This window comes from Sciurus vulgaris (genome assembly GCF_902686455.1).
Source record: "Sciurus vulgaris genome assembly, chromosome: 8".
Classification (NCBI taxonomy): Eukaryota; Metazoa; Chordata; class Mammalia; order Rodentia; family Sciuridae; genus Sciurus; species Sciurus vulgaris.
The window spans coordinates 885807-910008 of NC_136468.1; the positions used below are offsets into that span (position 1 = coordinate 885807).

General features: G+C 49.4%; 1 protein-coding gene across 5 annotated transcripts in view; it reads left to right on the forward strand.

Annotated features, from left to right (window-relative positions):
- The window catches only part of PTPRN2 (protein tyrosine phosphatase receptor type N2), a 712067-nt gene that overhangs the window by 309951 nt on the left and 377914 nt on the right, over positions 1-24202 (forward strand). For all 5 annotated transcript variants that reach the window (XM_079150661.1, XM_079150657.1, XM_079150659.1 and 2 more), the window contains one exon: positions 15916-16002. In XM_079150661.1, the coding sequence (XP_079006787.1) occupies positions 15916-16002 (87 nt within the window). The remainder of the gene's footprint in view (positions 1-15915; positions 16003-24202) is intronic.

The window sequence follows — 24202 nt, forward strand, 5'->3', positions numbered from 1 at the left end:
TCAATGTTTTGTAGTTTTCATTGTAGAGATCTTTTACCTCTTTGGTTAGATTGATTCCCAAGTATTTTATTTTTTTTGAGGCTATTGCAAATGGGGTTGTTTTCCTCATTTCCCTTTCAGCTGTTTCGTCACTTGTGTATAAAAATGCTTTAGATTTATGCGTGTTGATTTTATAGCCTGCTATTTTGCTGAATTCATTGATGAGGTCTAGAAGTTTTCTGGAGGAGGTTTGTGGATCCTCTAAATATAGAATCATGTCATCAGCAAATAGTGATAGCTTAAGTTCCTCTTTTCCTGTTCATATCCCTTTAATTTCTTTAGTCTGCCTAATTGCTCTGGCTAGAGTTTCGAGGACAATGTTGAATAGAAGTGGTGAAAGAAGACATCCCTGTCTTGTTCCCGTTTTTAAAGGGAATGGTTTCAGTTTTTCTCCATTAAGAATGATGTTGGCCATGGGCTGAGCATAAATAGCCTTTACAATGTTCAGGTATGTTCCTACTATCCCTATTTTTTCTAGTGTTTTGAGCATGAAGGGGTGTTGTATTTTGTCGAACACTTTTTCTGTGTCAATTTAAATAACCATAGGATTCTTATCCTTAAGTCTATTGACATGATGGATTAAGTTTATTGATTTATGGATGTTAACCCATCCTTGCATTCCAGGGATGAACCCCACTTGATCGTGGTGCACAATTTTCTTAATATGTTTTTGGATACAGTTTGCCAATATTTTGTTAAGGATCTTTGCATCTATATTCATCAAGGATATTGGTCTAAAATTTTCTTTCCTTGATGCGTCTTTGCCTGGTTTGGGTATGAGGGTGATATTAGCTTCATAGAATGAGTTTGGTAGGGTACCCTCCTTTTCTATTTCCTGGAATACTTTGAGAAGTATTGGAATGAGTTCTTCTTTGAAGGTCTTGTAGAACTCGGCTGAGAATCCATCTGGTCCTGGGCTTTTCTTGGATGGTAGATTTTTAATGGCTTCTTCTATTTCATTGCTTGATATTGATCTGTTTAAATCCTGTATGTCCTCCTGGTTCAGTTTGGGAGGAGCATATGCCTCTAGAAATTTGTCAATGTCTTCGGTAGTTTCTATTTTGTTGGAATACAGATTTTCATAGTAGCTTCTCATTATGTTCTGTATCTCAGTGGTGTCTGTCGTGATATTTCCTTTTGCATCATGTATTTTAGTAATTTGAGTCTTCTCTCTCCTTCTCTTTGTTAGTGTGGCTAAGGGTTTGTCTATTTTGTTTACTTTCTCAAAGAACCAACTTTTTGTTTTGTCAATTTTTTGAAATGTTTCTTTTGTTTCAATTTCATTGATTTCAGCTCTGATTTTAATTATTTCCTGTCTTTTACTACTTTTGCTGTTATTCTGTTCTTCTTTTTCTAGGACTTTGAGCTGTAATGTTAGGTCATTTAGTTGTTGACTTTTTATTCTTTTCTGGAATGCGCTCCATGCAATGAATTTTCCTCTTAGTACCACTTTCATAGTGTCCCAGAGATTTTAATATGTTGTAGTGTTGTTCTCATTGACCTGTAAGAATTTTTTTATCTCCTCCCTGATGTTTTCTGTTATCCATGTTTCATTCAATAGCATATTATTTAGTCTCCAGGTGTTGGAGTAATTTCTGTTTTTTATTTTGTCATTGATTTCTATTCTCAGTCCATTATGATCTGATAGAACACAAGGCAGTATCTCTATTTTTTTGCGTTTCCTAAGGGCTGCTTTGTGGCATAACATATGGTCTATTTTCGAGAAGGTTCCGTGTGCTACTGAGAAGAAAGTGTATCCGCTCGTTGATGGATGGAATATTCTATATATGTCTCTTAAGTCTAGGTTATTGATTGTGTTATTGAGTTCTATGGTTTCTTTGGTTGGATTTTGTTTGGAAGATCTATCTAGTGGTGACAGTGGTGCCTTAAAGTCACCCAGAATTATTGTGCTGTGGTCTATGTGATTCCTGAAATTGAGAAGGATTTGTTTGATGTACAGGGATGCACCATTGTTTGGGGCATAAATATTTACTATCGTTATGTCTTCCTGATTTATGGTTCCCTTGAGCAGTATGAAATGTCCTTCTTTATCCCGTCTGACTAACTTTGGCTTGAAGTCCACTTTATCTGATATAAGGATGGAAATCCCCGCTTTTTTACTGAGTCCATGTGCGTGGTAGGTTTTTTCCCATCCTTTCACCTTTAGTCTGTGGATATCTTTTTCTATGAGATGAGTCTCTTGCAGGCAGCATATTGTTGGGTCTTTCTTTTTAATACATTCTGCCAGTCTTTGTCTTTTGATTGATGAGTTTAGACCATTAACGTTCAGGGTTATTATTGAGATATGATTTGTATTCCCAGTCATTTGGCTTATTTTTGGTTTTTAAGTCGGCTTGGTTTCTTCTTTGAGTGGTTTTTCTCTAAGGTAGTTCCTCCCTTTGCTGACCTCCATTGTTGTTTTTCATTTCCTCCTCATGGAATATTTTGTTGAGAACATTCTGTAGCGCAGGCTTTCTATTTGTAAATTGTTTTAACTTTTGTTTATCATGGAAGGATTTTATTTCATCTTCAAATCTGAAGGTTAGTTTTGCTGGGTATAGGATTCTTGGTTGGCAACCATGTTCTTTCAGAGCTTGAAATATGCTGGTCCAGGCCCTTCTAGCTTTTAGAGTCTGGGTTGAGAAGTCGGCTGCTATCCGTATTGGTCTCCCCCTATATGTAATCTGATGCTTTTCTCTTGCGGCCTTCAAAATCCTATCTTTATTTTGGATGTTAGGCATTTTCATTATAATGTGCGTTGGTGTGGACCTGTTGTGATTTTGTGCATTTGATGTTCTGTAAGCCTCTTGTATTTGATTTTCCATTTCATTATTCAGGTTTGGGAAATTTTCTACTATATTTCATTGAATAGGTTGTTCATTCCTTTGGTTTGTGTCTCTGTGTCCTCCTTAATCCCAGTAATTCTTTAATTTGGTCTTTTCATGATGTCCCATAGTTCTTGGAGATTCTGTTCATGATTCTTACCATCTTCTCTGTTTGGGCAACTTTATTTTCAAGATTAAATATTTTGTCTTCATTCTCTGAGGTTCTGTCTTCCAAGTGGTCTAGTCTTTTGGTGATGCTTTCCAATTAGTTTTTTATTTGGTTTATTGTCTCCTTCATTTCAAGGATTTCCGTTTGGTTTCTTTTGAGAATCTCTATCTCTTCATTGAAATGATCTTTTGCTTTCTGCAGTTGCTCTTTCAACTGCTTATTGGTATTATCATTCATTGCCTGCATTTGCTCTCTTATCTCATCCTTTGCTTCGTGAATCATCTTAAACATGTATAATCTGAAGTCCTTTTCTGATTTTTCTTCTAACATATTGACATTGGATTCTATTAATATAGAATTTAGATTTGTTTGGATCATTTTCTTCCCTTGTTTTTTCATGTTGTTCATGTATCTTCCCCTCTAGCAGTGCAGATCTGGGGTATTGCAGATTTCCCCCTATAGGCTTATAGTGGCCCTATAGGTTTCCAAAACCCTTTCTTTAAGGGGAGATCAATATTAGCAGTGCCCAATTCAGACACTATGCAATCCTAGACCAAATAGCCCCTATGAGGACAATAACAAAATTGTCATAATAAACAGAATGAATTCAAATATTATCTTCAGTAAAACAGATTTGCAATAAGGTCTGCAGTTTCTAATGGAGGACAAAGAGGATGCAGAGGGATGTAGAATGTGCCTGTTAATGGGATAAGAAAAGAATATACAGAAGTTCTAGATAATAGAAAGGGTGAGAGTGTAATCAAAAGAAATTGGATGTTAGCATGCAAAAAAGGTAGAAAGAGACTCTGAGGGAACAGGTAAACAAAAGGAAAAGAGAGCAAGAAAAGTAAAGAAATAAAAGCTTAAATTTTTTCAATAAGGAGAAAAAAGAAAATCTACTGTATAAAGTCATATAGTAATGAAACCTCCCAGTGTTCAGTAGCCTGATGCATGAGAGGTACCTGACAATGAGCTTCAAGCCTCCAGCAGGCATCTCAGGATGGGTTTTGCCCCACCTAAAGATCGGAGGTGCATCTTCCAGTATTAATCAAGTTGTCCGCTCTGGCTTCGAAATGTGTTGGCAAATGGGGAGCTGCAGCTCTGGGTGTGGCCATGGTCAGCTGGAGGTCCTGGAGGCGGGATGCGGTTGGTCATGCAGGGTCCTGGAGGTCGGGCGTGTTTGGTGTGATTGTGGGATCCTGGAGGCAGGGTGTAGTCAGTCGGTCTGGGGTCCCAGTGATAGGACGCAGTCACTTGGTCTGGGGGTCCTGGTGGCAGGGAGCAGTCCGTCGATATGAGGGCCCCAGAGGCATGGAGTGATCAGTCGGGCTGAGGGATCCTGGAGACGGGGTTCAGTCAGTCCAGCCAGGGGTCCTACGTGGCCTGGCTGTTTTCTCAAAATGGCGGCAGCCACGTGTAATCAAACCTGCAGGTACTATTACAGTGAATTTCCAGGCAACAGCAGGCAGCTGGTGCTCCATTGGCGGTTGGCGATCAGTTTGCTGACTGTTGTCAGATGATCAGGAGGTGAACCTGGTGCGTTGGGTGATGGATAGGTGTTGAAAAAGTTTATTTTAGAGCTCACATTTCCGGAGGATCGGTCTACAGATAGCAGGCTCCATTCCTCTGGGCTCCAGGTGAGGCTGAACATCATGGTGGAAGAGTGTAGCAGAGGGAACCAGCTCATGTGATGACCAGGAAGCAGAGTGAGAGAGACTCACTCTCCATGTACATAATACCCACCCCATAGCCATGCCCCTAGTGAACCACTTCCTCCAGCCCCTGCCTCCAGTCACCATGCAGTTAACCCCATCATGGATCCAATTGTTTCTCCTCTAAACCTTCTTGCACTGTCTCACACGTGTGCTTTTGGAGGGCACCTCATCTAAACCATAACACAATGATTTTAGATTCCCAGACGACAGCCAGTTGTCACCCTGAGCAGAATGGATTGGGTGTGTAGGTGTCTTTGCTCCCTGTTAGCAGGGAATCCATGGGGATCCTCCCAGTGAGGTAGTAGTGGGCCTGGAGTGGTCTCTGTGCAGGCCACCTCTGATATGTGGAAGGCTGCCAAATCCAGTCACGCACTCTGCTCCCAGCAGCTCTGTAGGCCTGAGTGGAGTCCTTACCACAGCAGGCTTGTCTTTGTGTCAGAGAGACGCAGCTCCTGTGCTCCTGAGGCAGGGCTGCACCTGCTGCAAATGGGCTGGAGGGCACCACAGCCTCCTGGCTGCCCATGACCTCCTGGTTGCCCTGGCCTTCTGACTGCCCGCAGCCTCCTGGCTGCCCCTGGCCTTGCTCTTGCTGCCCAGGAGGGTCATCTAGCATCCTGTCCTGGGCTTGCTGTCAGTCAGGTCTCAGGCACTGAAGAATCCCATTGCGATTCTCTGGGGCAAGAAGCCACCAGAACTCGGCTTAAGCATTGAGCAGCTGTTGACTTAGAAGAATCAGATGCAGTTCTTTAAACACAGCAATGTTGTAAGCTCGATGCCCATGCAGGAGGCCAGGAGTGCCCTCTCAGTGTTGCCGCATCAGTCTTTATCAGCTGCTCATGCTGGAGAAGAGTTGGCTTCACTTTGTCAGCCTCATCTGCTTGATCCTTTACCATTATACCTGAGTCCTTTGAGATGGGGTGGGGAGACATATTTCCCAGACCCCCAAGGAAGGTATTCACGTGTGTCATATCAGGCTGCAGGGAGGGATCTGCACAGCAAGGGTGAGGGTGGCAGGAGCAGTCCCTCAGCAGGTGGGGGCTGCCTTTGGTCCTGGTGAGCACATGCCTCCAGATACCTAGCCTGTGAAGACAGCCTCTCTTCTCCCACTATGGAGCCCTCTGGCATATGTGCCTCAAGAAGAGCCGTGAGAGTCAGTGAGATCAGCTTTGAAGTTTTGAAAGCTGGGATCACTCCAACACACAAACTGAGAAGCAGAGGAAGGCGCATCACACATGAGACAGAGGGACAAGAGAAGTCATGTGGGAGAGACCTCATGTGTCCCTGGGGACTGAGCAGACCCAGCAGGCTGCCTGGCCATATGTGGCCACAGAAACACACAGTCATCTGATCCTCGACAAAGGTTCCGAAAGCATACGTTGAAGATAAACAGTCTTTTTAATAAATGGTGCTGGGAAAACTGGTGGTCCATATGTGGAAGAATGAGACAAGACTCTTCTATCTCACCCTACATAAAAATCAACTCAAGGTTGATCAAAAACCTTGGAGTTAGACAAGGGGCATTGCAACTCCTGGAAGAAAACTTAGGGTCAGCACTCCAGCACATGGACACAGGCAACAACTCCCTAAAGCTTTAGGACTCCCTAAAGCTCAGGAAATAATGCCAAGCATTAATAAATGGGTGGAATCAAATTAGAAAACTTCTGCACAGCAAAGGAAACAATTAGGAATATGAAGAGAGAACCCACAGAGTGGGAGAAGATTTTTGCTCACTATTCTTCTAACAGAGGATTGGTATCTAGAATATATAAATAACTCAAAATACTTAACACTAAAAAAATCCAAATAACCTTATTAATATATGGGCAAGTAAATCAAACATATGAATTTCTCAAAAGAAGAACAAATGACCAAAAATATTTGAAAAAATATTCACCATCCTTAGTAATCAGGGAAATGCAAATGAAAACTACCCTGAGATAGTATCTCACACCAGTCAGAATGGCAGCCATCAAGAATATAAACAATAATTAATGCTGGAGGGGATGTGGAGAAAAGGACCACCTTTACACCATTGGTGGGATCGTGAATTGGTACAACCACTACGGAAATTGGCAAGGAGGTTCCTCAAAGGTCTAGGCATGGAACCACCATGAGTCCCAACTATACTACCCCTTGGTATTTATCCTAAAGAGTCAAAGTCACCATACTGCAGTGATACAAGTATACCCATGTTTCCAGCACAGTTCACAGTAGCCAAGCTGTGAAACCAGCTTAGGTGTCCATGGATAAAGAAAATGTGGTGTGGAGTTTGATTCAGTCATAAAGAAAAATGAAATTATGTCATTTTCAGGAAAATGGGTGGAACTTGAGAACACCATCAAGCAAAATAAGGCAAACTCAGAAGGTCAAGGGTCATATGATGTCTTTCATATGCGAAAGCTAGAAAGGAAAAAAGAAAAGAAAGATGAGGTAGATCTCATGAAATTGGAAGGGAGATTAGTAGAGGAAAGGGACCAAAGAGTGGTAGAAAAAGAGGGAAGGGGAGAAATACTGGGAAATGATATTGGCCAAATTATTTCAATGTTACATTTTATGCCTATATAAATATGTAAAAACAAATTCCACCATTATGTTAATTAAAATGAACTAATTAAAAATATGGAAAAATAATAAATAAAAATAAAATTGCTGGAAATAAGTTCCTTCAAAAAAAGAAAGAAAAGAAATATGAGGAGTGGACATAGAGGACACCTGCTCCATGGAGGGCTTGGAGGCCTGGCAGCACTGGAAAGGCTCTGTCTCCAGGTGACCTTCTCCTTGTGATGGCACCGTGGCTGGAAGACATCAAGATGCCAACTGCCAGGGTAAAATCCCACACCAGCACGTGATGAGGCAGGTTACTGCCACCATGTGCTGGGCTTCTCCACCTCTGGGGAGGTGGCAATGGGGCCCACCTCCCAGGGATGCTGGGAAGAGAACGGCGCACCTGAAGTCGAACCTGGGACATGGTCAGTAACGTCAGCCCGGCACAGCCAGCAAGAGCGCAGCTCCACCTAGACAGGAACATGTGACTTTGCCAGGAAAATGCTGGGGAAGGTGGGCACTGAGAGCACGCCAGGGTGGTCTGGGGTGAAGACACTGAAGTGGCCTGGCATCCTGCACCCCACCCTGCACCTCTCAGTGTTCTGAGAAGAAACGGCTGGATCGTGATTTCTCCTTCAGGGTTTCTGATGGAAAACTGGGTCTAGGAGAGGCCAGCTGGTGGATGCAGATGATGCCTGCCTGCTGGCTGCCAGGTGGGGTCCTCTGTGGCCATTCTGTGTGAGCGTAGTAGGCGGCATCACTGAGGGAGATGCTTCTGATGCTTCATCTGCCAGAGATGTGCAGGAGTGTTTGAGAAGATCAGGTGTCCATCCCCACTTGCCAGGCCTGAGATGGGTGATAGGGAGTGCCCACTACTCTTGTCCCACAAAGCCCTTGTGCTCAGGAGGAACTTGCCAGTGCTTCTGGAAGCCAGTTGGACTGAAGGGGGCTTTCAACCTGATGACCAGACTGTTGGACCTGGTTCCACCCCTGCTGCCCATAAGACCCCTGGGGCTTCAGTCATAGGGCCAGGGCCCCAGGCCACCCTGCCCAGCACCAGGTAGTCCCAGAGAACAGGGGCAACTTTGCACAGCAACAGAGACAGGGTAGGTCCTGAGGGTGCTGTGGGTAGGCTCCCTATGGTTAGTGCTGGGGTGGGGCTTAGCTCCAGCCTGTTCCTGGATCATGACTAGCTTTGTTGAGCAAGCACAGAGCCATCTACACAGGATCTTTCTGGAAGGGGGGCATGCCCTTTCTTGTCACCATTCAGCTCTTCGGATTACCTGTTCTGTTGCTCTCCTTATCCTGATGGAGTTCCAGTGTTGAAGATTTAAGATGGGGCAGAGCCCCAGCCACTGGAAACAGTCAGAGTTCTTGTCCCTCAGAAGAGCAGAAGGGGAAGAAGGAAGGGAAAAGGAGGAAGAGGAGCAGGAAGGAGGGGAAGCAAGGCAGCCCCAGGTCCACATACGCTGGCCTCCCAACTTCAGTCCTGGACAGAGCACTAGGTGGGCACAGGACACTGGGCAGTGATTCTCAAGCTCCAGTGCATGGGCCACATCTGCTCCTCTGTGTGCCATCAGATCCTCTAGGTCCTGGTGCCCACCTGGCACCTGCCATAGGCACTGGGAAGGTGACGAGCAAGGGGAGACACAGAGGCAAAGGGTGGGGAAAGGATGTGGAAGTATGTGGTAAGATGTGTGGAGAGCATCCATCTTCCTGACGGAGGGTATAATCAAGTGGACCTTCAAATTAAAGAATTAAAGAACCTCAGAATCCTGTCCTGGGTCACAGCGTGAGGCCTTGTGTGAGGGGTCTCAGGTCTCCCTCTGGTGCCGCACACATGCTGTGTTCTGATTTGAACCAGTTTTACCCAGTCTTACTGTCCTGCACCTGCTCCACTCCCTCATCCTCTCAGGTGGCCCTCGCTGCCAGCCGCAGCACAGTCATCCTCCCAGGTCACACTCTGCTCCTGGCTTGCTCGGTGTGGCCAAAGGCCTGCTAGGTGAGCTCTGCAGGAGAAAGTCCAGAGGTCCCATCCTGCCCCTGAGCACAGGTCCCACCAGGAACCCCAAGAGAACAGCCATGGTGGCAGGGATCTGGAGCCCAGACTGCCTCCGGTGACCTGCCCTTTGCCCTACCAGAGCTCTAGGGCCAGGGCAATCCCCAAGGAGACAGCTGCAGGGCAGGCGGTCACCCCAGGGCTCCATGAAGCCAGCAGGGGCTTGGGTTCCCAGCCAGGCCACTGACTTCCCATGGAGCCAGCTTCATTCAGGGCTCTCACAGGTGCTGGCTTGTGCTTGCTTGGTCTCATGGAGGGTTGTGAAGCTTTATAGGACAGATGGGACCCCTCACCAGGCTGGCCAGGTCCACCTGCTGCACCTGGTTCCTGCTGTGGCTTCCTGTGATCTCTCTGAAATGCAGGATCATTTCTTCTTAGTGCACCGTAATGCCACGTTGTGCCTCGTAAGTCACCTGCAACCTGGTGCCATCAAGTCTGTGTGCAGACTGCCAGTGCCATGGCAGTGGCAGCAGATGTGTCGTGTTTCTGCTAAGGGCACAGGTGAGCACACCTCCAGTCTGATGTTTGCTCGTGGCAGTGGGCGAAGTGAGTCAAGACGGTGGAAGTACACCATGGTGGGCATCAAGGGCAGCCGCTGGGTCCAGGTGCTGTGCCTGACTGCTGCCTGAGGGCTTGGTGGCTGTCTGGCCCCGTGGGCTGAGTCAGCTTGGCCTGTCTAGCCTGGAGAGCAGCCAGAGCACACAGGTCCCTGTCGAGATGGGGCTCTGGCAGGCCTCCTCGCCTGCTGCTGTGCACCCTGGGCTCTAGATGACAAGGGCAGCCTGGGTGGGGCCAGGGGGAGCACAGTATTGGAACAGCCCCTCCAACTGAGCCAGGAGCTGGGGCCCTCCCCACTCTGCTCTGAAAGGTTCTGAGAGGCTGGTGACTCGTGCACGCATGAGATCTGGAGGTCTGAGAAGACCCTGATGTGCTGGCACGTCACCATAGCAGAGGATCACCATGAATGCGTGTGCACCACCTAGCTGGGATCAGATGTCACAGCCATCCAGAGCCTTGCCTTTCTCTACCTGTGGTCCCAGCTACTTGGAGGCAGAGGCAGAGGCAGAGACAGGAGGCTTGCTTGGGCCCAGGAGATCGGGGCCAACCTGGGTGCCATAGTAAGACCCCCACCTCTTAAAAAAAAAAGTGAAACCTCTGCTCTACGAGGGTGTCACAGGAAAGGGAACGTCGCCTCCCCCCTGGATCCTGAGCTTCCCAGCCAGTGGGCGGTCAGGATGCTTGAGTCTCATCTTGGCTTCTGCAGCACCCCTCAGTGTCCTTCAGAGCGACTGAACTGTAGCACTGGAAGGTTTCAGACAGTTGTTCTCCTCGGAACTGACTGGAGAGGAGAAAGGCCCTCAGGCGAGAACGTGTCCTGCTGCTGCAGGTCAGGGTGCAGGGCAAGGCTGTGCAGCACCCCTGGCTCTGACCAGAGCGTGGTGCCTGTCCTCTAGGCAGCATTGGGCGACAGACCTGCACCTGTGGAGTCCTCCCGTTGATTTTTAAGATTGACCGCACCTCGCTCCTAAGTCATCTGACCATGAAGGGACAGGCGAGCCAGCGAATTGTACAGTGAGAGTGACAGCTGCCCCCACGCACTCAGCCTCGTCCCACTGAGTGGGGCAGCCATCATCTCAAGTGCTGCCCTCCATGCTGAGCATGGTGACCGGCCAGGGTCTGCAGAGTGCCGCTGTCCTGTCGCACAGTGCTACACTGAGAGTTCTGACTGTGGAGGCCAGGGCCACGCTGAAATGTGCTGGCTGCTGACTTCCTCAGCTTCCAGACTGTCTACCTTGCTTGTTGTGGACAGTAATGCCCAGTTATGTGGGGCTTGGACAAAGTCACTCTGCACTTTATTTATCACCCTTAGTGGAAAGCAGGCTAGAAATGAAATTCATAGGATTTGAGAACAAACGTTGATTGGGAATTTGGTTCATGCACTACCTGGGGCTTTGGAGAAACGAGCAATAAGACATAGTTCCTAACCTCAGTGAGCTTACAGTTCGTGGAGAGAGAGAGACAATTAAAATGTGTGAAACAACTGGAAACTTTAAAAAATTATATTTTAGTTGCAGATAGTTAAGCTACCTCTCTTATTTTTGGTGGTGCTAAGGATCAAACCCAGTGCTTCACATGTGCCAGGCAAGTGCTCTGCCACTGAGCCACAGCCTCATCCCTGGAAACATTTTAATATAAGTGAGGAACCTAGAGGTTCTCTCAAGGTACAGAGAATTTGAGGAGAGCAGGGTCTGGCATCCCAACTGGTTATGGTCATTGGTCAATCCATGGCAACCAGGATTGAGGGAGAAAGATCAGGGCAATGCATACAGAGGGTACCTGAGAAGGTGGGGCTAGGCACAGAGAGGGAGTGACCCGTGTGGGCAGAATAAGGAGGCTGGGTTGCAAGGCCTAAGGCCTCACTGAGAGGGAATCTGGCTAGCCAGTTGGTCCCAGCCCTGCAAATCCAGAATGTCCATCATGGCCATGGTTCCCACTGATCTGACTGCCCTGCTTCTGCCTGATGTGCATAACAGCAGGGGTACAGTTCTGGCAGGTGGGCACCTGTGTGTGCTCCATTGCATCTAGTGGGGATGCCCATGGGCATGTCCTTCTTAAATATGCGTGTGCATGTGGAAGAGTCCATGCACACCCAGGGAATGTCCTGGCACATGTGGAGGAGGTGTGCACACCTATGGAGCGTCCTGGCACATGTGGGCGGTGAATGCACACCTTGGGAGTGTTCTTGTGTATGTGGAGGGTATGTGCACACCTGGGAATGTCCTTATGTATGTGAGTGGTGCTTGCACACCTGGGGAGTGTACTGGTGTATGTGCCTTGCTGTACATGGAGGTACCTGCACAGGCCCCAGAACCATGTGTAGGAGGGCCATGTCTTAGCGAGTTAAGTATACTTTCAACTTTATATATCCCTAAACAAGGGCTTTTATCCAAGTTGGTCATTAGATATAGCTGGTGAGTTTTGTGTTTTTTGTTTTACCTATTGATGTTAGATGCAGGATCTGGCTATGATTCTAATAGTGCTGATTTGACAGGATGGGGTGGGACCTGCTGCCTTCCCTGGAATCTCTGGGCTCTGGGGCAGGCTTAGCCTCCCAGCCCAGAGCCCATGGTCCACTGTGGGATACTCTTCCTCATGTGGTCTCATCTGTGTGCCTGTCATCTGAGAGGTCAACATCTGTGAGTGGAGGATGTGCACTTTCAGTTTGTCCTAGGTCCTCACACTGTGCTGTCAGGATTTATAAATGGAAGACATCCACTATCCCCTTGCCCTAGGTCTTCATACTGTGGGGGTGGCCACAGTGAACTTCAGCTGTGTCCATGGCAGGGTAAACTGTGTCCATCTGGGAATGTGACCAATTTACAGTGTTCACCTTGCTTGTGTAGCTTTCTGTTCACAGATCACTTGGTCCAGTGGAAACCATTCTCTACTTAGTCTCTTTCTAGAAAGAATTCATAAGCTTCAAATGAGTGACCCTTATTCTCAGCTAACACAGTGGTGACTTTAAGCTTGATTCCTTGCTGAATCCTCCAGTGGACTTGTGGCTGTTAGGACTACTTGGATCTGATCCCTAGACCTAGGGTTTTGTCCAAAGTTCCTCAGTGAGTAGGGAACACCTGGAATCCATAGCACTAGTGTGCTCCCCACCACAACTACCCTGCTGCTATCCAAGACCACTGTCCACCCCGCCACCCCACGTCAGAATCCTCTCCCAGACTTACTGATGATCCAGCTGTTACTTCTGCCCTTATCTCTCTTGATCAGTCTGATGGTCCAACCTCCTTCCCATTTTGTTATGATTCAGGTATGAGGTGACTCCCAAAAGCTCATGTGTGAAACAATGCAAGAATTTTCAGAGATAAAAAGATTGAATTATGAGAGGTGGACCTAATCAGTGAATTAGTCCACTGAAATGAGTTAACTGGGTGATAACTATGGGCAGATATGGTTTGACTGGAGGAAGTAGGTCACGGGGGCCTTTTTGTTGGGGTTTATAATTTTTCTTTGGTGAGCAGATCTGAGTGAACCTGCAGGAATTATCACAGACAAACCGAGAGGCCTTGCGGCCTACAATCAGCAAAGCTAGAGGGGTGGCGCCACACAAGCCTTCTGGAGAGCGCATCGTGATGCCCTGTGTTCCACATGCTGGACGTGGAGTTGCAGAACTGGCTTGTCCAGATGGATTTCTGTCTGACTTCGGTCCCATCCTTCCTTTCTGTGACCTGACTTATCCTTTGTAGAATGGAAATGTTCACTTTGTGCCTTTATATGTTGGACATATGTAACTTGCTTTTGATCTTTCCTTTCTCAGCTAAGTGTTTGCCTTGAGTCGTAGGAGACTTTGGACTTGGACCTTGGGGCAGTGTTGGAACTGTTAAGACTGTTGGGACTCTTGGAAATGGACTAAATGTATTTTGCATTGTGAGATGGGCTTGAGCTTTTGGGAGTCAGGGGAACAATGTTATGGTCTGGATATGAGGTATGCCCCCAAAGCCTATGTGCGAGACAATACAGGAATGTTCAGAGGTGAAATAATTAGACTGTGAGAGGGTAGCCTAATCAGTGGATTAACTGGGTGGGAGCCATGGACAGGTAGCGTGTGGCTGGAGGAAGTGGGACATGGGGTGCCTTTGGGGTTCATGTTTAGTCCCTGGTAAGCAGAGCTCTCTCTCTGCTTCCTGGCTGTCACTTCCTGAACTCCTCTCCTCCACCCTTCCCCCCAACCCTGATGTTCTGCTCACCTCTGGCCCTGAGCAATGGAATTGGCCATCTGTGAACTGAGACCTCTGAAACTGTGAGCCAAAACAAACTTTCCTCCTTTAAAATTGTTCATGTCAGGTCTGTTGGCTGCAGTGATGAAAAGCTGACCGCATGCCCTCGAGGTCCAGGCTGGGCTCACTTCCTGCCTCACTGACTGCTCCTTTCTCTCTCTGTTGTGGGTCCCCCTCACCACCTGACCCTAAGTGTTAGAAAGACCCTGACTCTGCCAAGTCTGTGGCTTCCACGCCCTGCCTTGACCAACTCCCAGTGTGCACCTGGGCTGTGCTACCTGGACTCTGCTTGTGGGCCTGCAAGTTGGGCTTCCTCAGCTTCTCCACCATGTCTTTCTCAGACCAGTCAATCCCGCCAGCACGCCTCAGCATCTCCCCACACCCAGTGCTCACCAGTTGGCCACTATTGTCACCTCCTGGAGCCAGTGGTGGCCTGTTTGCCCCCTGTACCTAGGCCCATTTCTGTTCTTGGAGAAGTCCCAGTGACGCCCAGCTCTGCACCTGCTATTCCAACTGCCTGATGCCATATGGCTGTCATGTGTGGCCTCCGTGAAGGGCCCTTCTCTGAGCCATTCCAAGTAGCTCTCTGCCCCATCCTCTCCGTACTCCACCCACAGAATTCATTGCCAGTTGTCACATGCATGGTTTGCTTTAGCCACCTAGTTTCACAGAGTGCCACAGGCTGCACACAGTTCTCCAGAAGTCCAGACAAGGTGTCGGTGGTGCAGAGAGACCGTCCCAGACTGCACTCTGGTGCTGGGGGTCTCGCACCGGCCGTGGCTCATGCCTGGTTTGTCTGTGTGCTCACATGGGCTTTGCTGCTGCATGGCCCTCTGTCCACATTCCCCTTTCTACAGGACACCAGTGGTGTTGGACTAGAGCCCACACTCAGCAGTCCTCTTCACTAATTAAATCTGCAGCCACCTGTTTCCTGGTGAGTTCCCAGTATCTGGGCCTAGAATTCCAACAGAAGGATGGCCCGTGGTTCAGCCACAACCACAAACTTCCTGCTTGCTAACATCTTTGCTGCCTGTGTCCTTCAGTGAGCCCTGAAGGCAGGGCCTGCTCTTCGATTGAGAGCTGTGTTCCTGCCAGTCGTGCGCTGAGTGGGGGGAGCCTTGCTGCTGTCAGAGTGTGCCCTGAGACCCCCTCGCAGCAGCACTAACGGGTGCACAGGCAGTAGGGATGCAGAACCTGAGTCCTGGTGTCGGGATTCGCCACCTTTTCATCAAGCAGCTCTCCCTGCTATGTGACCTTGCTGGGCACACACAGCCAGCACCCTCCTAGGACATTGGTGCCCTTCTAATGGGGTGCTGCTAGTGGCATGCCCCTCTCATCCACCATTCGTGCTTATACATATGGCGTTTAAACACCCTTTCTCTGGGATTGCAATTTACCTAAGCAGTGAATCCACGTAAAATAGCCGCTTCCTTTGAACACTTCACATCCATCCCACCCTCTGATTTTCAGATCTACTCCTTGCTCCATCTACCTCCCCACGCCGCCCTCTCTATTGTTTTCATTGAAGGCAGAGATGAGCCAGAAGTGGTATCATGGACCCGTTACACTTCCTGGCAATTCCATTTGCACCTCATTGTCTGTCTCAGTGCTAGAAAATTCAGGTGGCTCATCATGCCTGAGAAGCCACCTGGTCCCAGCCCCAAGAGTGGGCACGTCAGGGAGCAGCGGGCAGCAGAGGCAGCTCCCTGGGGACCCTGGCTTCCGGAGCACAGATGAGCTCCCTTTGCTAATGATGTCCCCTCTCCCTCCACAGCTCCCTGAACCTGGAGAAGGGGAAGCAGCTGATGGGGGATGTTGCTGGCCTCCTGCAGGTGCCGCCCAGCATCTTTGCAGATATTGAGTGAGTACCATAGCTGGAACTGTTGGCTTAGTCTCAGCTCACATTGAATTTAGCCTCAGAAATTGGTTTATGAGGGAAAGAGCTGTGGTCCTGGGGTTCTTGTAAATTATGTCAGAAACATATTCCAGCAGGCTTTGGTCAGTTTCTCAAGTGCACCTGAAACCCGTGTTTAATCAGGAGGATCCTAATCCCTTGAGCGCAGTGTGGCCAAGGCCGGGGCCAGTCCTGAGCACCTGGCGTCCCTGGGTCTGCTCTCCTGTACACAAGGGGCCTGGGGAGGTCCACCCCCGTGGACCCTTTGCCAGAACACACTGAGCACCTGGCAGGGCCCTGTCATCCCCTGGAGGCTGCACTGGGGGTGGGCTTGGAGCCGAGGCACTGAGGTGACGCTGCTCAGCCAGCGCCCCTCTCCTGGGGGAAAGAACGGATGCCCTGGGAGCAGGAGTGTGGCAGCCTTTCCTCGGGCTTGCAGACACTGGAGAGAGGTGTGCAACCTGGAGAGAAACCTGGAGCAGGGTGCTAGTGCAGAGTCCTGCATGACTGGGAGGGGGTTGGGAGGAGAGCCTTGCAAGGAGAGGTCAGGACTCATGGGGTGGAGGTTAGAACTTGAGATGGAGGCTTGCCTGCCCCCATCGTGAGTGTGTGGTACAGAGGTGTCCTCTAGGGCTGCAGACTGCAGGAGGCTGCAGAGGACAGTGGACATGCAGACCAGGTATGAGATCAGTGGAGGACATAGGATTCTCCTGGGTGAGGACCGGGCGATTGGACTATCTCTGTTCAGAGAAGGAAGTCCCAGGTGAGGTGCCCGGTTCCTGCCTGTCAGGCTCCCTGAGGTGCATCTGCTCCCATTGTGTCCTCTACCACTGGTTGTCTCCCTGCCCCCTGCAGGTGATAGCTCTCTGGTGACCACAGAGTGGACACAGTGTGCTAGAATGACCTGCTGAACCCTTAGGGCCTCAGCCTTCCCTCCTTACCCAGATGCCCAGGGTGGGCCTGGGCTCCAGTCCAAGAAGGCCACCTGCTGCTTCCCAGGCCCAGAGGCTGGTAGACAAGCAGATACCTGGGCGGGTGAGTGCCTGTCGCTCAGTGGCCTTGTGGCTGAAGGTGAAAGGCCAACCACAGGGGCTGTGGACGGGCAGCACTCCTGGAGGAGGTGGCTGTAGCTGCTACCTTACTGAGCTCAGGGGGAAGAAGGAAATGACTCCTGGGCTCTAGAATAGAACTGCCCTGCCCACCTGGGGTCTGGTCACTGTGTTCCTTCTTGCCTTCAGTGAGGCCCTTCTGGGGCAGCTGTGCAGCAACAGGGAGTGGTGGCCACATGCCCAGGGGCTTTTGTGCTCTGCAGGAGTTTGCTCCACTCTGTGGTCCGTCAGTAACTGGTCCATCTGCATCGTAATGGAATGGAGGCTGGGTGGAGCTACCTTGCTGCGTGGATGCTGCTGCTGAAATGGTGCTGGTTTGGGAAGTTGGAGCAGAACTACTGTATTCTCAGGGTTCAATGGAAGAGGCAGTGCAGGTGGCCAGGAGCTCTGTGGTCACCACCTGGGCAGCTCACAGGAGACTCCATGGCATAGTGGTGCCCAGGCCACTCCTGTTGCCAGTGTCCTTCTCCCCATCCTATTGCACACATGGCAGGCTGTGAGGCCAGGCTTAGGGAGGGAGGTAGATTGGGCTGCAGAGCTGACATGCCTTGGTGGCTCCAGGCCTGGGTGTCAGTGCACTGCTGCTCCTGACCCTCCCACATGGAGCCCGTGCGTCAGCACAGGTTCCAGGTGCAGAGCGAGGAGAGGCTGAACCTGCCCACTGAGCCCCTGCTGCTGCTGCCTTCCAGGCCTCCTCCTGCTCAGAGCAGGGGACCTCTCTTCCCCAGGAGTGAGCCCGAGGACCACCTCGCCCAAGGCCTTGGGGAACTGGCCTGCAGTTCCTGGCCAGTGTCCTCCCTGCAGCCTTTGCTCACTTCCCCAGCAACTCTCAGTCTTCATCCTGATCCTTGCTGGTTAACCTCCCCCAAAGTCCCCAGTCCTGACTTGGTGGAGCTGTGCCTCCCTGGGTCTTGCATGTACAGAAATCTTTGCCCTTTGGAAAATATGAGCCTCATCTGAAAGTCCTGAGAATTCCCTGGGCCCAGTAGTGATAGGCACATGCTCTGAGGGTGGGTTCAGGCACAGTCTATGCCTCAAGAGCATCTCGGGAGGGTGGGCCAGCAGCACCCTGGGTGCCTGGTGCTGCATGTAAGAGCACATCCTCAGCTGTTCATTGTTTGAGGAATAGGAAAGGGGCACGTGAGCTGGTGATTGCAGACATTGTCTGCATTTTTATGGAAGTAGTAGGCACGCTTAATATGTTTTGTTAATGGTTATGTAGCTGTCAAATAAATCCCATTATTTCTTATTACATCATTAGAGACCATTAAAACAGCATTAGCTTGCTGCTGTAGTTATGCTAGCTGACACAGCGGCCACAGTTATGATCTTATAATCTAATCATGGCTGTCCCAGGCAGGGCTGATGGATGCGGGGGCTGCTTCCTGCAGGATCCCAGCCAGGTGGGCAGTACTGGGGTGAGCAAGATAGAAGGTGCACACGCTGAGAGCCCTGGAGTTGCGGCGGGATGCCTGGGGTCAGTCCTCCTCTGAATGAGCCCTGTGGTGCGTGAGGTTCGGGTCAGCCAGGGCATCCCCAGAGGACAGCCTCATTTTGTGATCAGCCCTCATGTCTGTAGGCGTGCACATGGCTGTCTAGTTTCTCATCTGCGGGACACATTGGCTTCAAAAGCGCAGTGCTGTTATTCTTCACGATGGTCGCTGGGGGCACAGCTGCAGAAATTCTCCACCCTGATGCTTTTTACTAGGGTCTCCTGAATGCCCAAGCCTGGGGACATACAGCACGGCCCCTCTCCTCAGACCACCCTCCACATGGGAGATGAACCCTGGGAGTTTACAGGCTTTAGAAAGTGTCCTTTGGTTTTCTGGAGCAGAACAGTGTTATTTGCCCCAGCCTCATCTCTGCATTGGCAGATCTGGGGAGATGTTAAATAGGAAGCAGGAGTAGGACCCTCTGGGTCCATGCCTCTGGCTCTCTGTGGATGACATTCATTGCAGAGCCCAGCATCACCTGGTCTGTGTGCCAGGGCAGTGTGAATCAACAATGGCAGGGCTTGTGCTTGGGGCAGATGCACAGTGCTCAAAGCCCGGTCCCCCCGGCGGTGAGTGGGGTGCCTGCAGAAGGGCCTGGAAAGAGGGGTTGCGTCCGTAACTTGGTGCGCTGCTGTTGTAAACCCATGCGTGTGGTGACACCGCCGCCATTGCATCTGGGCTCAGGATCTGCCGGGAGGGTCATGGAGCAAGTGGAAAAGGGCAGCCTGGTTCTGAATCCCTTCCCAAGGCAAGGGCAGGCTCCATCCACAGCCCCCTGTTGGATCCTGCAGATGCTGCAAAGGGTTAGCCTGGTGGTCAGAGACAGGAAGCGAGGAGTGTTGAGGCACTGTGGCAGGATGTTGGAACTGCCCAGTCCTGTCTTTAGACTGAAGAGGAGGCAGCAGGGAACAGGTGTTGTTATGTGCTGGTGATTCTGCTGGAGGACGAGGCGGCACCTTTCACTGAGCGAAGACTGTGCTCTGCTTGGTATTATTGGCTGGGATCCCCACTCCCAGTGTGAAATGATACTGTGACCCAGGAAGGAGAGAGTAGCTCACCTTCCTAAGAAACCCTGGTTTCCCCACCACACACCAAGCAGCCCAGGCATGGCCCACTGTACAGCCTGGAGCCTGCTCTCAGGAGCCCTCAGTAGTCCCATGCTCCATATCGCCATCTCTGAGCCCTTTAAATTCTTCCTCGCAAGTGATGTGGCTGGCCCTGGGGCTGATGGCAGGGCCACAGAGCTCGGGACTGTGCCATGTGGAGCTGGGCAGTGCATGGCAGCCTGTGCTTTATGCTGTTGTCTCAGTGTTGTGAAGAAGAAGCACTGTTCCTTCCACTGCTGGTGGGTTTGCACTGGCAAAAGCAGCCCAGTTGGGTCTTCTCTGCAGAAGCAGCTCTGGTGGGATCCCGAGGGTGAATGTGGAAAGCTGCATGACTGCAGAGTCCAGGAATTACATTCTGTGGGACTGTGGTTCCTGGTAACAGTGCTTTACTGATGAGAGTCGGATCTCCATCCTTCCCAGCAGCAGTAGGCTCCTTGGGCAGTGACTGGGCTCTCCTACTCAGTACAGCAGCCTGGTGCCCAGAACAAGGTGTCTCCCAGTGGTCTTGGGATGCCGAGGAGGGAGTGAATGTTACCTAGAGCGATGGAGTCGGGCTCAGGGGCACCTGGGTTTGAGTCTGCTTTTCTCAACTTGCCATCAGACCTCAAGCAGGTTGCTTAAGCTCCAGCAACCTGGGCTTGCACACCTGAGGAGGAGGGACAGTGCCGCTTTCCACTGTTGTGAGCATGCAGTGTGTGGGCACCCAGCACTCAGTCACGTGCAGCTTGTGTGTGATGCACTGTCCAGAAATGAGGTGCTGCTTAGACCTGGAGACAGGCGGGCACACAAGGCAGCTAGACTGTGTGACATAGAGCTGGACGCTGGACAAAGTGCACCTTGTCTTCGTGACTCGCCCTGTCAAGACTGCATGCTGCTGCCCAGCTCTCATCTATTCTCCTCACAAAGCGGAGTCCAGTCCTCAGTAAGCCTTCTCTGTTGACGAGAGGCGCTGCAGCAGTGCCAAGTGCAGCGGGTTTGGGGCAGGCAGGCAGCCTGTGATCTAGGACTCAGCTCTAGAGGAAAGGCCCAGCGTCCGGCATCGGCCCCAGGAAGGGGAGCTGGTCCTGTGCGCAGACAGGCAGGCAGGAGGGGAGAGTGGAGTTTTGCCCTGCTGGATGCTGGCTCCTGGGGTTTGCCATGTGTGTTATGGGGTGCAAATGGAGTGTGTCCTCAGGAATGGAGCAGCCTAGGGTCCAGAGCACGAAGACCAGTGTGGCACCCTGATGACCCCATGGTCTGCACAGCTGGGCCTCACATGTCCAGCCGAGGAGGGGTGGCTCAGCTCTGAGTTTGCTGCTCGTTGCCCCAGGGCACTGAAAGACCATGGGCCAAAGGTCAAGGTTTCAAGAAAAAGCCTCAGTCCTTATTTTTAAGCAGACTTCTATTTCTAAATGTCATTAACCATTCTGTCATTTATCTGTTTGTTTACTGTTGAATTCATGAGTCTGTAAGCATCATGACACCAGACTGCAATAGAAAATGCAGCATAGATGGCCCGTGGTCCTTCAGGAACACAGGGCTTCTGCTGTACCTGGCTAGCTGCAGTCCATGACTGTGCCCACAGAACAGAGGGTTCCCAGGTATCGCCTCGCCCGTCGATTGTAGCAGAACAGATGGCGTGAGGATTAAAACCAACAGGTACTTTCAAAGTTAAAGGGAAAGCATAAACCGTGAATGATCTGTTTTTTCCCAGACAATTCATGAGAAGAAAAGAGTGCAGGGGTTGGGGGCATTCCCTAAGCACAGGCAGGAATTCACCAACTGCACATGATCACAGAGTGACTGCAGCAAGGCCATCTGCACAGCCCCCGAGGAAGGTGACATGTTGTCCACTGCTGTGTTGGTTAAGGCTTGGGTCTCATCAAACTACCTTGCAGTAACTTAGCACCTCTTTGTTTCCTCACACATTCCATTAGGAATTGATTCTTAGTCCCTCCTTCCGTGCAAACTCTCAGACTAGATATTTTGGGAAGCTGGTTGTCTAACACTTGGGAGCATGAATGCACAACTGCAGAGAGATGGTGATGGAAAGTGTCCCTTAGCAGCACGTGTCGGCTTTACTTTGCCTTCAGCAGTCTGAAATGCTCTGGCCCTGGCCTCTCACAGGGCATATAATGATGATTCTGCCAAAGCTAGACAAGAATTTGCCTTTTTCTTGGCATCTGGACTAGCTCAGCACCAGGCCATGGCTTCCCCAGAACGAGGAGTGGTTGCGGAGGGACACTGTAAGTAAGCTGGTATCCTCAGGAACAAGCCAGGCTTGTGCCAGGCTGGGGAAGAGCCTGCTCATGCAGTTCTCAACCCAGAGAAAAGTTGAGGGGCTTGTTAGAAACATGCACTATAATCAGAGAAGTCTTCCTGTTACTAGAGCTCCGTTCAGTTGGGTGCAGTAGATCTAAATCATTCTGACTTTACTGTGTAACTTCGATACCTTTATTGGCACTTTCTCTTAGATTAATACTTAGTAAGGCATATAATGAGCAAGTCATTAATGTATAGCCAATTAGATAAGAATAGTCAATGCAGAAAGAGTCTAAATCCATAGATAATATTTTGAGAAATTGTCTTACTATGTTTGCATTAACATAGGCACTATGCATACACATAGCTCTGTTATCCATCCATCTACCCACCTACATATCCATCACTTACTCATTGTCCATCTGTCCATCTACTCATCCATCCATCTTCTCATCCATCATCTATTATACAAAATGCAGCCATAATCCATCCATCCACCTACCCTCCCGTCCATCCACCCACCTGCCTATCTGTCCATCATCCACCTATCTTTTTACCCACCGATGGATACATTCATCGTTCATCCACCCACGTATTCATCCACCCATTCACATATTCATCCACCCATGCATGTACCATTCATCCATTTATCCATCTGCCACTCATCCATCTATCTACCTGGTTACCTACCTATCTACCTATCATCAACCCATGCATTCATCCATTCACCTATCCACCCATCCACCTATCTGCCCATCTATCTACCTGCTCTATCTATCTGTCTATTTTCCATTCATCCACTTACGTTATGGACTTTCACACAAAATACAGGTATCAAACAGAAAAAGCCCAGGTTGATCTGTCAGGCCAAGGAGGATTATACTAGCAAAATTGTTTTAATTAAAGTCTTATCAGAAGTTTATCTTATTTCTAAACAACTTTCAAGAAAGTTCATTAACTGAAAAGAGCAGCATTTACATTTATGTTTGGTGAAAAGTTTCAACATTAAATGATTAACCTCAGAAATATCCATTGTTGCCAAAAATGGCACAGCTATCTTTTTTTAGTGCAGAAAAAGTCAAAGGAAATTGGTGCCTGGGCTCTGCTTGTTCAAAGTGATTACTTGGCAGTGTTTACAAGGGAAACTGGCATTATAGGTAATCTTCATGTAGACCTTAACAGTTGACCTGATACCAAGGACCCTGTGTGTGTACCTGTGATTACATAGAAACAACAGCTCCTAGTGGAGCCCTGTGTGGACAGCACTTCATGAGAAATGGTTTCACATAGCACGATCAAGAAGCTGCTGTCAGGGTTTGCTTGCCTGCAGCTCTCAGCAGAGCGGCAGGTCTGAGTCTGGAAGACTTTCCGTGCCTTCTCATTCCTGAGACTGGAGTGTCATGTGATGGGAATTAGGGTCCAAAGATGATCTCAAGACACATGCAGAGGACTCATATCAGCATACTGACGCTATGAAGTCAGAATGTGGACACGTTTAGATCACTTTAATGATAGAGGTAGGACAACATATCTGTGACTCTTCCTCGGTTGAGCAGTGCTCTCATGCCAACACTGACTGATGGAGGGTTGGCTTGTGCATCTCAAATGCCACAAGTGATAGTGTGAGAATATTCTGGAAAATATGCAAAATATTGACGTCAAAACCCTAGAAGTTACTTCCGTTCCTTGATAGCATGTTTCATGACAATAAAGAAAGAATGAATGATTGTCCATACGTAGCAAAGGGTCAGGTAGACCACTGAATGACAAAGAGCTTGGAGCAACTGAACTTAACATTCAAAACAGAGGTAACTACAGCTGGAATTATAATGGTGACATTATTTTTTTTTTTTTTCTGTCTGAACATGTGTGGTTTGCTTAAATTGGTAAGTTTTAAAATCAGGGAGCTGTGCAGTCCCAGGGACACAGCAGTCCCATTAGTCCTGTGTGGGACTCAGCTCCCCGCCCTCCCCCAGTAGCACACCTGTTTATCCTGCTGCTGTCTGTGTGAGAAGCCACGTGCACCATGTTGCACGTCTGGCACACCCACAGTGATTCTAAGAGGCCCTTCCTTTGCTAGAGTAGGGAGTGTTTGCTTCTGGTTTGCAGGTTCCTCCTTTTGACATTTCTTCTGTGTCAAGAGTGGTCACCTCTCACAGGAACAAGCTCATGGACTCCAGGGACCATGGCTCAGCAGTGACACACATGCTCCCATGAC